Below are 15,026 nucleotides of genomic sequence, written 5' to 3'. Positions count from 1 at the left end.
TATGAATATAACCTATCCAAAATCCCCTTATCTCTGTCAGTGCAGCCTCACAGCAACATACATATTAATGCAGGCCAATTCCAAAGTGTTTTGAAGCTTTTTAATATTTCTTACCAAGTCTTAAGCTCTATTTCCAAAAGTAATGAGATTTAAGTTATTTGCGTCATCTCGTCTTCTTGTGCCTTTCCCGAGGTTTGAGATCTATGAGCCTGCCCCCAGTCCTGGCACAGAGTGCAGGGGCTGTGCGCATGCAAGTTGCATTAAAATCTCTGTGACGAGGGGAGAGACTCAAGCCCATGTCCTGGCATTGTGGTGATAGGAAAGACGTGGGAACATTCAGCTCAAGCTGTCTGTGGCTCCTTGGGGCTGCTGCAAGAGCAGTTCAGGACCAGCTGCTCTCAGGTCTTGCAAAGCTTTCAGATGGGGCAGGTGTAGGAACTGCAGGAAGGGATGGATGGCATGGTAGGATGATGGATGAATAGATGTTTGGATTGTAGAGCTAGAGTTCAGCACTGCAGGACAGCAAGTGTTATTTTCAGGGCTAACAGAATAATGTATTTAGTGATGCTCCTTAGCAGTAATTTATTGTTTAAACATCAAACGTAGAGAAAGATGTTTTAACAGCAAAATGTAAAATATAAAAATAAAAGATAAAAAACCCAATGAGATGTAAAACAAGCTGCCAAACAAGCTGTTGAAAAATGTCTTTTGTGTGTGTTATTTTCTAGTACTGACTCTTCTTTCTTTCTAAGAATTGTCATGTTACAGAAAGCTGTGTGCTAGAAAACATTTGTCTTGTATGAACTGTATGCAATTCAAAAAGCAGACAGAAAAGGAAGTGCATCATCTGTTAGCCTTCAGTAATTCTATATCCTAGTCCTCACACTGGAGGTGTTTAAGGCCAGGTTGGATGGGGCTTGGAGCAACCTGGGATAGTGGAAGGTCTCACTGCCCCATGGCAAGGGAGTGAACTGGCTGAGCTTTTAAGTCCCTTCCCACCCAAATGTGGTTCTGTGATTCACTGAAAGGTTTTTTTGTGTTAAGTTCTTTTGTTTGTATGTTTGGATCGGTTTTTTTTTTCTCCCCATTTGAACAGGTGTATGATACTTCTGATGGAACCCTAATTCAGCCTTTGAAAGGACATAAAGACACTGTGTACTGCGTGGCTTACGCTAAAGATGGTAAATAGCACTTTGGGGCGTTGTTAGCCTGGTTTGTAAAGTGCATCTCTCCCATTTGTGATTGCCCATTGAAATGGAGAAATGGGGGTTGTTTCAATTACAGCATGTGAGTGCTGGAGGCTTGTTCTTTAACAAGTACTGGGCTTTGTTGTCCAGTGGAGGGTTTGATCTGCTGTACAGGTGCTACCTGCACAAATACCTGTAAGGTCACCTGTGAGCCCAAGAGCTGTGCTCCCACTGCCCCTCCCCTTTGACTTCAGTGTTAGGTTTAGCACTGGGTGAGTGTATGTTCATGGGCAACGTGAGGAGAAGGCTCACCTCAGAGATTCCTGTTTCTGCTACTCATCTGCCTCTGAGTTTTATTCCTGTAGTTCTTCTATCCCAGAGTTTTTCCTGGTCCTTCATATGTTACGTGCTCACTGCACTGTGCTTCCAGTTCTCTCACTGTCTGTGACTCTCATTCAGTGGGACTCACTCTGTGGGCTTGGGGGCCTTCCTGGAGCTGCTGCTGTTTGAGTGATGACAGTTCCTGGGACAGTGTACCAGTTTAACTTGTCACTGTTCCCATCAATCTCCAGCCTGGGGATGGACAGCACTGGAAGGACTGTTTACTGGCAAGGCCATGGAAATGGTACAGTACAGCCGTTGGAACTCCATGTGGCTGGGAAGGCACATCCAGGCACTCAGTGTCAGCCCCATTATTACTTGAGCCTTGTCAAGTTCAAGAACTTCTTGGTCTCTCTTTGATTGAGTATTTGGAGTGAAAGTGATTCTTGTATGTGTGGGATTTAAATTATCTCTAATTCTTAGGCAAGCGTTTCGCATCTGGCTCTGCTGATAAAAGTGTGATAATTTGGACTTCAAAGTTAGAAGGAATTCTGAAGTACACGTAAGTGATGCTGTTCAGTTCTGTGCCTCAAAAGCTGATTTTGATTATGCACTGCTGCAATTAAAGAGCACGAGCTGTTAGATTTGGGAGAAGGTTCACTAAGGTCAGAGAAAAGGAGTGATAGGGGAGGGAGGAGGAAAAGAGCAGCTGAAGCATCTGAATGAGGCAGGAAGGCAATTAAAGGCATAAAAGGCAGTGGGGAATCCAGAGAAATCTGTGAATTTAGAGGGCTGACAGAGAACTAGGGAAAGTCAGAATAGGTCAGAATAAAATGAAACATAATATGACCAGTCTTCTATAATAAACTGTAATTCTGGTTCAAAGATCAAATTAAAGATGGGTTTGGCACTTTTGGTGTATTTCAATCATCTGGCTCTGTTTTGAGTCAGCCCTCTGAAGCAACAACTTCATGTTCTGTTTCCTGAGTGCACATTTATCAGGAGTTGGTTTGTGTTAGCTGGTCACTGCACAAAGCCTGCACAAGCACACTTGTTTAGAATTTGGGTACAACCTTCAGACATCTTTCACAAACCACAATTGCTGTACAGCTTTAGCTAATCTTGATGAAATACAGTGAATCCTGTGACTTGGAGACAGTTTTTATAAGGTTTATTACTGATTTACTTTACAGTAATAGCAGATTTTCTGATGTACTGTAAACCAATCCAATTACTTTGGCATCTGCTGAAGCTTTCAGCTCACTTGCTGAAAGTCAGAAAAGGGGCATTTAAGAATGATTTATTGAAATCTGATTGTAACTTCATTCTAGGCATAATGATGCTATCCAGTGCGTTTCATACAATCCTCTCACTCATCAGTTGGCATCCTGCTCATCTGGGGATTTTGGTATGTCTTCTCCCTTGAACTTTTCCCTTGAACTAGTGAATTCCATTATAGCTGGATAGCTAAGCTAACCACAGATAGATGCAGCTCTATAACTCCAGAACAGATGGGACACAAAGGTACCTAAAGTTCAGTGACATTGGATACTGATTTAAATCACTTAAATTCAGTGGGAAAGAACAATGTAGCGAGGGGCCACAGGATAAATGTGCGGCTCTGTTACTGGAATTTTTTGCAGACACCCCCTCTGTTACTTAGATGGATTTTTTTTTTGCCATTTAATAATAAATATTATGTATTTAAGTGTCATTCTAACAGTGGACAAGACTTTGATGCCTGTAAAATCCCAGCTGAGTTCTCTGAGAGTATTAGTTTCCAGTCTGAACACTGGCACGCACATACTTGTCATTGGGTTTTTGTTTTCTTTCATCGAGGCTTGTGGTCTCCTGAACAGAAGTCAGTCTCTAAACATAAAACAAGCTGCAAGATTACTTGCTGTAGGTAAGTTTATCTGTGTCATTTAAGTTAGTTTCAATACAAACCATTTCAAGTCAGATGGAAGCTTTAAAAAAAAAGACTTTTCCCTCCTTCTTTTTCAGTAGCAAAGTGCTGGGTTATGCTTGGTCCTGTTTTTAACCAAATCATACTGAAGGCATCAGAGACCTATTCTGGTCTTGAGCAAGCGTCTTAGGTTCTCTCTCCATCTGGTCATCCATCTTGTACAACAACAATACAATGAAATTGGAGGAGATATAATTGCAATTTTTGTTTGTAGTTCATTCCCTGTCCATTTGGTGTTTTCAGTTGAAGGAGGTATTATCATTGGGGAAGCTGCAGCAAGGATTCATTAACTGAAGTCATTCATCTGACTGAAGAAGAGACCAGAAGAGACCCTAGGTCCCCTCTGTCCAACACCAGACAGTTCTGTCTGATCATGTTCTAAATGTGGCTTTTAAAGCATTTTGGTCTGCTCCCAGACTGCCATCCCCAAAATGTTGCAAATATTGCAGGCTTTAATTTATTTTACTTCCATGTATATGATAAAATGTTCTTGATGAGTGTGTACTGTTGCTATAAATGTGGATTTAGATGCATAAACAAACTGTAAGATTACTAGCTACCTCCCAGAACTCCCCCCTAGAAATATACTTTAATCTAGCATTTCTGTGTGAATGTGCTATATACCATCCTGCCTTCCTGCTGCTGGTTTGTAGTAGCTTACTCTTCAGTATGTGTGTGTTTTCTCAGCTGGACAAATGATGGCCAGTACCTTGCTTTGGGGATGTTCAATGGCATTGTCAGCATAAGGAACAAAAATGGTGATGAGAAAGTGAAAATAGAGCGGCCAGGGGGCTCTTCCTCTCCAATATGGTCAATTTGTTGGAATCCTTCCAGGTAAATAATTTCATCCTTCCTTTTTTTCATGCTGAATAGATTATCCTTGGCTCATTGATTGCAGAAAGGCTTGACTTCTATCTCAGCTGGAACAGGTTAATGCCATCTGTGTTACCTTTTTTAAGTGATTATATATTGGGGTTTTGGCTTTGCTGCCTGTCTTCAACTGAATGGAGAACCTGGGAACAAGTTACCTTTTAGATTGGAGATGTGGGATTGTTTAGGTTGGAAAAGCCCTCTGAGTCCATCGAGTCCAACCATTCCCACAGCACTGCCAAGGCCACCACTAACACCTGTCCCCAAGTGCACATCCACATGGTTTTTAAATCCCTCCAGGGATGGGGACTCCACCACCTCCCTGGGGTGCTGTGCCAGGGCTGGACAGCCCTTTCAGAGAGAAATTTTCCCAGTACCCAACCTGAGCCTCCCCTGGCACAGCTTGAGGCCATTTCTTTTGTTCTCTCCCTTGTTCCCTGGGAGCAGAGCCTGGCCCCCCCCGGCTGCCCCCTCCTGTCAGGGACTTGTGCAGAGCCACAAGGTCCCCCCTGAGCCTCCTTTGCTCCAGGCTGAGCCCCTTTCCCAGCTCCCTCAGCTGCTCCTGGTGCTCCTGACCCTTCCCCAGCTCCGTTCCCTTCCCTGGACACGTTACAGCCCCTCAATGTCTTTCTAGAAGTGGGGAGCCCAAAACTGACCCCAGGATTTGAGGTTCCACCTCAGCAGATCTACTGAGACATTTTTTTCTTGTTTTGTACTCTTTTTGGTTAATTTTTTTTTAAGGATTTAGGGGTACGTTCTCTTTGGATTGGCGGAGAGAGAGGGGAGCTTTTTTTTCATTTGAGTTCAGAGGGAATGTTCTTCCAAATACATGAACAAGCAATTGCTATTGCAGTAGGTGGCAGAATTTTTGGAGTCGAGTAGATGAAGAAGAGGAGGATTCAGTTCACAACTATTTAGAGGAGATCCCACTACTGGATCCAGGCTTGGCAGTAGGCAGGATAGTCAGCCAGGTATAGAAGACCACAAGGAAAAGGAGGTCTCTTTCAACTTGTGAGTGAAACTTCAAAGAAACATGAGTACCTATATTACCTGGAACAGCACTTCATAGGAAGGACTAAGGGCAGAGTATTATGCAACCTCAAATATTCAAAAGATAGGAAATTCTAGATCAATAGTTACCTGTGTGGTCTTAGTTTGTTCTGCTAGTATGTGTTCATCATGACGTAGGTGTGTGCTACCCCCCAGGTGTATGTGGCATGCACTGACCAAAGGGAGGGTGACTTGGCTTGTCATTAGGGGTTTTTTTGTGATTGTTTTATATTCAATCCCTGGCTAGAGGCATAGTCTGCAGCAGAACATTCAGGTTACCATCTCCTCCTAGGCGAGGAGCTGTGGAGAAGGTGACTCTCCTGTTTTGCTCCAAGCTGAACAGAACATGTCAGACTACTGGAATTAAATTTGGGACCTGAAGTCTTTCCTCAGCCTACTGTTGGCCTCACATGAACATTTTATTCTGATAATTGCAGTTCACTCTTGCTCAGCTGTGTAGGCTTTGATGATGGCCTTGTACTCCTGTAGCTAAATCAGAATGTGGGCCTAGGTGCTTCACCTGTCAAGGGATTGTTTGCTCCACTGTGTCCACTGCTCACACAGCTCCAGCTGAAGTGATGCTTCAAGCTTTGGGTCATTCCTGTAGAGGAGACTGGTTTTGATTTTGTGTCCCCAGGCTGTTTTCCACAGGTTTAAATGACAAACTGCTGTCCTTTCAGTTTGTGACTTTTAAAGAGTAACATGAAGTGAATTCTGCTAGTCTACTACTTGGTTCTGTGGCTCTAAGAAATTTATTTAAAAATTGCTGTGGAATTGCTACTTTTTTTTTTTTTTTTTTTGGCAGGGATGAACGCAATGACATTTTGGCTGTGGCAGATTGGGGTCAGAAGCTTTCCTTTTACCATCTGAGTGGCAAGCAGGTATGTCTTAGAGAGTTTATTCAATACTCACAGGGTATTTTTGGTTCTGTTTTGTGTCCCTCAGTCAAAGTGTTTGCATACTGGTGCTTTATTAGTTACATTAAATGTCTTCTGTTTTCCCAGCCTTTTATGAGTCTACTGTTTTTTTAACCATTTCTCCTTCAGCTCTTGTTTCTCACGTAGCAGCTCAGCTGCTGTCTTGCAGTTCTTCCATTAAAGCCCTTACAGCTCTGCTGGCTTCTGTGACATGGTTCACTGGTTTGAAGAGAACCTCTTTGTGGTTTTTTTCAGCTGGTTAAAGGGGTTTTTTGAGTTGTTGCATTCTGAGCAGAATGGTTTGGGACTGGAGGGATTCTTGGACATATTTTAGAACTGCCTTTGGGAATCCTAATATAGCCAGTGGTTCTGGGTATTGAAAAGCCATGCATGGAAGAGACGAATGGTATGAGTGATGGCACTTGTTGCCTTCAGAAAAAAGGAAATGATCCTTTTGTTAATGTTTTTGATTGGTTTTTTGTTTTATTTTCCCTTGTAGATTGGGAAGGACAGAGTGCTCAATTTTGACCCATGCTGCATCAGCTACTTTACTAAAGGAGAGTATCTCCTACTGGGAGGTTCAGATAGACAAGTTTCTCTCTTCACAAGGGACGGCGTACGCCTGGGCACTGTGGGAGAGCAGAGCAGCTGGGTGTGGACCTGCAAAGTTAAACCAGACTCCAACTATGTGGTGAGTAGGGACATTTTTCTGACTTTTTCACAGGGAATTTGTCACCTAAAGTAAGATCATACATTTCAAACTTAGTTGCTTAGACATTCCTACCGAGGCAGTAGAACCTGAGCAGTGTCTAGGGAGATCCTAGAACTGCCACTGGAATTACAAATATCCTGCAGAAGTAAAACCTGAGCTGTAAGAAGGATATAAGGAGCATAACACCTGCTGTCAAGTGGTAAGACATTTACTGTATTTTGATTAAAAAAGAGGAGGGAAAACTAATTAAAAACACCATCTAATAGCTTCTGCAATTGACCAAATCTAATTCCATGATGGGTAGAAAATACATACAGGGCAACTGTCAGCCCAAAATGCTGCACTCTGAGTCCTGTACAAGTGGGAAGAGAATGAAAGCAAATCTAAAAATAAACAAACGAACACACCTCCTCTGCAAAATACCTCACCAAAACCCCAACCAAATGAACCCAAGGCCCCCACCCAGCATGGTGTCTCCATGGTCTGTGGGGAGATCAGTCCTCATTCTGCATTGCACTTGAACCATGGTTAAATATAAGTCAGCTGTAATTGGTCTATACATTACACAGGAAGAGGGACATGGTGTTCGTATAAACACCACACACTCTCCCAATTCTCACCTGTATGTGCCAATTAACTAAAATTGTTGTCTTCATGTGTTCAGGCAGTAGGATGTCAGGATGGAACAATCTCCTTCTACCAGCTGATATTCAGCACTGTCCATGGCCTCTATAAAGATCGCTACGCCTACAGGGACAACATGACCGATGTTATTGTCCAGCATCTCATCACGGAACAAAAAGGTAGTTCTACACTTGCAGCCTCATGTGGTTTGTTTTGGCTTTTAATTTATCTCCATCAGGACACTTGGAACATACACTGCATGTACCTGACAGGCTGTTGTCACTTTGGCAGTCAAACCATGGAACACACTTTGCACGAGGAGAGCGCAAACTTGGGAGTGTGCAAGTTCAGCACTGACAAGTTTAATGAAAGATGTGGGATTGGCAAAGATACTGGGAGGGACAGGGGCTTTTAAAATAAGGTTTTAATCTCTGAAAATGAGATAAAAATACTATGTGTTACATTTAGCTTTTATTTTCTTTACTTGTAACCTCAAGCATTTGTGCTTATTTTGTTTCTTCATTTCTGCTAGCTTTTTATGGCAAGGAATCAAAGTACTGCTCCAGACTCCAGAACATGCTGTTGGCAAGTCATAAAGGGTGGTAAACTATGACAGGGATAGTAGATTACGTAGATGCAGAGCAGCAAACGTACCTGATCAGGAATGTGCTTTGAATTTTAGAGGTGCTCTAGAGAGATTCAGTTTTACTTTTCTGATTTCTGTATGTTAGTTTTGTGGCAGCTTATACTGTATCACTTTTGTGTTTTTTGTTTCTAGTTAGGATAAAAGGCAGAGAGCTTGTGAAGAAAATTGCAATCTACAAAAACAGATTAGCCATCCAGATGCCAGAGAAAATCCTGATTTACGAGTTGTACTCGGATGACTCTGCAGATATGTACTATCGGGTGAAGGAAAAGATCATAAAGAAATTTGAATGTAACTTGCTGGTGGTGTGTTCAAATCACATTATTTTATGCCAGGTATGTGCCTTAAAAGCTAGAGTAGTCCTGGGCTGTGTTCAGTGTTCAAGGCTGCTGTCCCAGTCAGTGGCTGGCAGGACTGCCCTGTGGGATCTGTTACAGCTCTTGCCAAGGCAGTCTGGCTGTGCCATGCAGTGCTGACATGATGCTGGGCAGCTACTGTGGCATGGCTCAGGTGACTCTGCTTCAGTAAAACAGGCTCTCTAGTGAGTTTGATAAATTAGCACAGAATCCAGGGGTACTTTTGGGTGGGAGAGAAGTACTAGTAAAAGACTAGGGGTGTTTTTTTTGTTTGTTCATGGGATTGGAAAATCTTAAAGAATTCACCCATTAAATTGAGTATTTAACTGTGTGATTTTTGAATGTAAAAGTAGACCACTGCTAGTATAGGTATAAATGTCTCACATCAGACACAGATTTTTGTCTTCACCTCCCTGCTGTGTTTTATGTCTTGCTGTGTCCTTAGGAGAAGAGACTGCAGTGCCTCTCATTCAGTGGTGTTAAAGAACGAGAATGGCTGATGGAATCTCTCATTCGTTACATTAAAGTAATTGGAGGGCCTCCAGGAAGAGAAGGCCTCTTAGTTGGTCTGAAGAATGGTCAGGTAACACATCATGTCTGGTATGTGTTTTTTCACTGCAAATAAAATGTGTTCTGTGCTCTTAGAGGGAGATCTTAGGAGCAGCAGGCCTAGAATTTTATTTGACAATCTCATTTTGGGATTAAAAATTAATTACTTCTGTCTTTCACATTCTGTGACAGTAAAATTCATACAAATATGTTTAACTGTGCCTAAAAGTCTGTAAGTTGTTAGTATCAACTGACAAAAATTAAGTTCTTGGTGAACTGAGAGCAGGTTTGCCATTAGTTGGGGTTGGAGGTGGGTACATGTCTCCTGATGACCACTTGTGAGGGTGTGGCTGTTCTCCAGGTGTAGGTGCTGTCTGTTTCACACGCCAGGTGGCAGCTGGAAGTGTCAGACTGGAGCCCAGAGGTACTGATTGCGAGGAAGTTGAGATCCTGTGTGTCTTCTCTATGTTTTATATTAATGTATTAATGAAATTGTGTAACTAGTGGAGAATCCAGGATGCATAGCATCTGATTTATCTGTATAGGCTTGTGACCTAGAGCATGTTGTAGCAGCCAGTCTGCTCAAGAAACCTCAAACTGGAAGCATTTCCCTAATTTTATTGCAGTTTGTCTCTGAAAAGCTTGCAATTTCATCACGCTTTAAACAGCACCGAAGTTTTTACCTGCTATGCTGTTTCCTGTTCTAGGGACAGAAATGTCTGGAGTGACTTTGTTTCAAATCTGTCTAGATCCTGAAGATCTTCGTGGACAACGCCTTGGCGATCGTGCTGCTGAAGCAATCCACGGCCGTGCGCTGCCTGGACATGAGCGCGTCCCGGAACAAGCTGGCCGTGGTGGATGAGAACGACACCTGCCTCGTCTATGACATTCATACCAAAGAGTTGCTGTTTCAGGTAAAAATTAACAGTTGTTAGGGTTTTTTTAAAAGGTGGGGTGGGAGGGCAAGAAGTACTTTGGAGCACAGAACATCCCAAAAGTGTTGCTGCACAGGAATTCGTTTTAACTCATTTAAGATATTAATCCCATCTTGTAGAATTTAACTGTGATCTGTTTATGAAAACCACCTTTTCAGAGATGTTGGAGTAGGAATGAGAAGACAGGAAATCTATGTGAGCAACAGGTGAATAAAGAGCACTTAAATATGTGACCTTTTCAGTTTAATTTAGAACTCTGCCCTGGTTCCCTGTGAAGCATTACAGTTAAAGAGCATTTTAGTTTTATTAGTACGAATGGAATTAAAGCCTGAACATCTTTGTTCATCTGGTGTTCGTAGGCTATAAAAGGAATCATGATAATGCTCTCTTCATTGGCAGTTTAGCAGTCACTTATTAATGTTGATTAAATGTTTTCATAACACACTGGATAGCAAGGATGGAGTGCTGCAAAGATAGGGTCTGTAACTTCCTTTGTGTAATGGACTGAGGAAATGATCAATTAAATGTTCTAACTAACGGTATATTATTGTGGAATTTGGTATAATGTTCTACAGTTTGATAGTAGACATCACTAGTAAATATACATAAAAGGCAACACAATTATAGCTGTGTATTAAAATGTAAAATACGTCCCTATGAATCTGTTTAGGAATATTCTAGGCTTTAGGATATTGCAAATGTGAATAATTGGTGTGTGTACACACCAGGCTGTAATGGGTCAAACGTTGTAGCTGAAGGAGGCATGTTTCTTAGGAAAGATGTGATTGCATCAGTTGTAATCCTGAGTTGTTTTGCTCACTAGGAACCCAATGCTAATAGCGTGGCCTGGAATACCCAGTGTGAGGATATGCTTTGCTTTTCTGGAGGGGGTTACCTCAATATCAAAGCTAGCAACTTCCCCGTCCACCAGCAAAAACTGCAAGGCTTTGTTGTGGGTTACAATGGCTCCAAGATCTTCTGCCTTCATGTTTTCTCTATGTCAGCAGTTGAAGTTCCGCAGGTAATCCTTTAATCTCATTAAGTGTTGCTTTATATCTCATAAACATGAATGTTTAACAAGTGAAGAAGCTTTTCTGAGATTTGCTTGTATTTCATTACTAAAATGATTGCAGTTCACACTTCCTTCGTTGTTATTTAAGTTATATTGTGTGATCTATTTTATTTTTGTTTCTTTGGCATTAATTAAGCTAACCTCCTTTTTGCTGTTGGTAATTGTTTCTGATTCTCCCTTTCTACTTGCAAATGCACGTAATCTAATATAGTACAGGCCTTACCTCCTGCAGTATTTTTACTGTGTTCTCCCTATATGACTTTTCCCCAGTTGTAATTTCATTTTTCTTGAATATATCAAATACTGTCTTATTGTTGCTTCATCTAGATATGTTTAGGCAGTATTTAAACTGTATATTTTAGTCTGAATGTATAATACATGTGTAGTCTTTATAATCGGAATTTAGAGATTACCTTCCATAAAATGCTGTTTTCTGTGTCTTGAGATGCAATGGAAGTCCAAAAAAAAAAAAGGAAAAAAAAAGCAAAAAGATTGTGACTCTCTGCATCCAGGCGTGTGCAGGATTTGCCTCTGAGAGTCAATGAAGGAGGCAGAATGCCCTGTGCTTGTACTGACTAATGCACACCTGTGTTACAGACCCGTCTGTCCCCTGAGGCCCTGGGCAGGTCCTTGATGAGGCTCTGGGTTGCCCAGGGTGGATGGCAGCCACAGACAAGGTCACCAGGCCTTGAACACTCCTGTCTGCCTTTGGCATGCTGTAGGCACTGAGACACCACAGAATTACTGTGCAGTGTCACAGAGGCAGCTTTTCCAAAGCTATGCTTTTGGAGAGAGGGAGTACCAAAGGGTGTACAATTTTCATAGAAATGGATAAAAATAACACAGAAATGGACCTGTGTCCTGCTGGGGTTGCAAACCCAGGTTAAGGCACGAGTGTTGCAGTGCTCCCTGTTCCCTCAGAGGGCTCGAGCTGTGGCTGCAGACCCACATCTGTCTGTGTGTGCCACCCTGCAGCAGCTGGCAGTTCCCTGCTTGGATTTCCTTTAGGTCAGGGGCAGGTCCTTGAAAGCCTGAGTGTCTTTTGGGCCTATATAGCCACAGTGCTGATAGAACAGCTTTGTCCTCGAGCTTGGGGCAGAAGGGTTACTTCCCATGGCACCCTTCCTGTGTGTCTGGGTGTTTCCAGGGACGCGTCGCGCCCGGCAGTGGTGCCACACCTCATGCTCTTAGCCTTTGCAAACACACTGCCCCTCCTTTGCTCTGCTTCTGTAGTAGTAGAAAAGCTCAGTGTATGTCATATTTAGTATGTTCAATTCCCAGAAGAATTCACATTCTTAACTATTTCCTCATATTGCAAGGAACTGAAGATTTCAAAATGGATGAGTTTGGAATGTCATTAACCCAGCTTGTTTAAAGATATGATCATGATCACCCCAGAATGTTGTTCTGTCTGTGTACAAAACCCAGATGTTTATTCTCTGGGCAGCTTGTAATGGTTGTGATTAGAATATATCTTTTTTGCCTCCAATGTTTGTAGAGAATTTTATTAATATATCTCAGTATTATGCTTTCTGATACATGTTTTTTTCTATGGCAATCCTCAGTCTGCACCCATGTATCAATATCTGGAACGAAAAATGTTTAAAGAAGCCTATCAAATTGCCTGTTTAGGAGTGACTGATGCTGACTGGAGAGAGCTGGCCATGGAAGCCTTGGAAGGGCTAGAGTTTGAAACTGCTAAAAAGGTAAAGCATATATTTACTCGTTTAGCAGAAAGCTTGAGTTTTATATTTATATTTTTATGTGTGTGTGTGTGTGTATAATGCATGTTTTATGACTGGAATGCAAGTGATGTTCCTGGGTTACTGTCTTGCTTGTCCTTAGTGTGTCTTGTTCCACAAACAAACCAATTGTTTGTTCTGTACTCAGGATTTTGAGATGAGGTTTTGAACTGAAGTCTAATGTATCTCTCTAGGTAAATGCCATGTTCTAAATCAAGGTGTTCGATAGAAAGAAAATGGTTTCAGCTGGAAGATGTGTTAGTGGGTTTGGGGGAGCAGAATTGGGAAGCCGTTCAGCAGCGCCCAGCGGGTGGCAGCCCAGGATGCTCAGCTTCCCTACTGCTACAAACTTGCCCTTTTCCTCCCTAAATATTTAATATAACCTCAGTACAAATGTGAAGATTTCCTGTTCTTTGTTATCTACCCATTAACGTTCTGTGAAGGTCGTGGTGATGGGATAGTGTCATTTCAGTCCTTTTCTGTGTGGCATGCCTTGCTTTGGAGAGTGGTCTATGAGAGGGCATATACTGAAGAACTGAGATTTTCTCCGGTATAAAATACTTCCCTATTTTCTTTCACCACCTCTTCTCAAATAAGTGAGAGCAAACTGAGTTCGGTGTCATGAATACTGTATGAAAGACAAAGCATTCTAAAAACACACTGAGAATGGTCTGTAATGATAGGTATCTTTTAATAACAGACTTTTTTTTTTAAAAAAGGAAATGAAATGCTTTATTTTTCTTTTTTTTTTTTTCTAAGTGGAGGCATCAGAATAATTCCAGTCTCATGTATGGCTTTATGCAAATAGATACTTTTAAAAAGAAGTTTTCAGTGCCTCCTTGGAATTTTAAAGTAGTGCCCTCTTAGAATTAGAGCAGATTAATTCGAACAAAAGCAGCTTCTTGACATTAAAGGCTCTCATAGCTCCTAGTCCAATCCGATGTAAGCAGAATACACTGTGCCCTCTTAAGTATTAGTTTGGTTGGAAATCTTGAATGTGCAGCCCAAAGAGTTAAATTTCTGTTTTGTGATGCATGTCAGGAATAAGTGCTGAGTTGCTGCAACTTGCACGTGACTTTGCCACTTGAGACTTTGGGTTGCACATTCATCTCCATTTGCAAAGATATTACACTGTCTTACAGTACTTTTATCTTATCGTCTCCTTACTTCCTTTCCTCTCTCCGAGCTCCTTTCATGCTGGATTTTCTGAATGGTTTAAAAACTAGAAGCATATGCAGCAGGCTTTGGCAATACAATCAGTTATATCCCCTTCCTTGTAATAGTTTCCTGAAATTTCCTCGTCTGTGTCACACCTCACATCAAAATGGAGAAGCTATTAAATAGCCAGAATAAAAGCATGTAATATTTTAATTGACACTTTCTATTTCTTGGGGGACTGGTATGCACAGCTCCTGTTCCCTGCTGTGCTGCTCATGTCAGGGCCGAGCTGTTCTGGTTGTACCTTGTCTCCTTTCCTGCAGCAACTCAGGGGCCACAGTCATAGTCAGAGCCCCCTTCAGGTTTGGGACTACACAAACTCAAACCCAGCTGTCATTTTTGCATGAAGACAGCTTGATTCATGCAGAATAATATTTGGGTTTTTCTGGGTTTTCAAATTAATGCCTTTTATTATTTTATTATTTTCAATAGGCATTTACCAGGGTACGAGACCTTCGATATTTAGAACTGATCAGCAGCATAGAGGTAAGCCAGTGTTCAAGATGGTGTATTTTCTTAAACTTATTACTGTGCCAAAATCACTACTTCCTGTTTTGGAAGGAATTTTGTTTGGATAGTGCTTCTGACAGTTGGAGATGTGTTTGAAGTGAAAAATCCTGATTAGTAGAGGTGACTCAAATTCTAATCGTAGGATTGGAACTTCATGGACCAGAATGTGGGTGTGGGATGGGAACTTCTGTAACTGTCTTCAGGAGAACTGGAAAAACGTTCAATATTCAATTAATAATTGGTAGAATACTACTTTGCTGACAGAGCTTAGTATAGAATACTTCATAAACATGAGTTCATTAAGCTTTTCCCTACCCCCTGGAGGTAGGTAATTACTATTATCTCCTCCTT

General features: G+C 41.7%; 1 protein-coding gene across 4 annotated transcripts in view; it reads left to right on the top strand.

Moving 5' to 3' along the window:
* IFT122 (intraflagellar transport 122) overlaps window positions 1–15,026 on the top strand; it is a 31,752-nt gene that overhangs the window by 512 nt on the left and 16,214 nt on the right. For 2 of the 4 annotated variants that reach the window (XR_007206096.1, XM_048315602.1), the window contains exons 3-16: window positions 1,097–1,181; window positions 1,992–2,070; window positions 2,840–2,916; window positions 3,348–3,414; window positions 4,162–4,308; window positions 6,200–6,275; window positions 6,811–7,002; window positions 7,688–7,826; window positions 8,426–8,628; window positions 9,095–9,232; window positions 9,948–10,112; window positions 10,957–11,154; window positions 12,771–12,911; window positions 14,598–14,651. Coding sequence is in view for 3 of the 4 variants with exons in the window: in XM_048315602.1 (XP_048171559.1) it covers window positions 1,097–1,181; window positions 1,992–2,070; window positions 2,840–2,916; window positions 3,348–3,414; window positions 4,162–4,308; window positions 6,200–6,275; window positions 6,811–7,002; window positions 7,688–7,826; window positions 8,426–8,628; window positions 9,095–9,232; window positions 9,948–10,112; window positions 10,957–11,154; window positions 12,771–12,911; window positions 14,598–14,651 (1,761 nt within the window). In the remaining variant the exon portion in view is untranslated. Of the gene's footprint in view, window positions 1–1,096; window positions 1,182–1,991; window positions 2,071–2,839; window positions 2,917–3,347; window positions 3,415–4,161; window positions 4,309–6,199; window positions 6,276–6,810; window positions 7,003–7,687; window positions 7,827–8,425; window positions 8,629–9,094; window positions 9,233–9,947; window positions 10,113–10,956; window positions 11,155–12,770; window positions 12,912–14,597; window positions 14,652–15,026 lie in introns of those variants that run through there. The other 2 variants (XM_048315604.1, XM_048315603.1) reach the window with 2 other exon arrangements.

The sequence above is a fragment of the Corvus hawaiiensis genome, chromosome 11, assembly GCF_020740725.1.
Source record: "Corvus hawaiiensis isolate bCorHaw1 chromosome 11, bCorHaw1.pri.cur, whole genome shotgun sequence".
NCBI classification, from domain to species: Eukaryota; Metazoa; Chordata; class Aves; order Passeriformes; family Corvidae; genus Corvus; species Corvus hawaiiensis.
The sequence above is the reverse complement of the archived record's forward strand: the minus strand, read 5'-3'. Positions and strand labels throughout refer to the sequence as shown.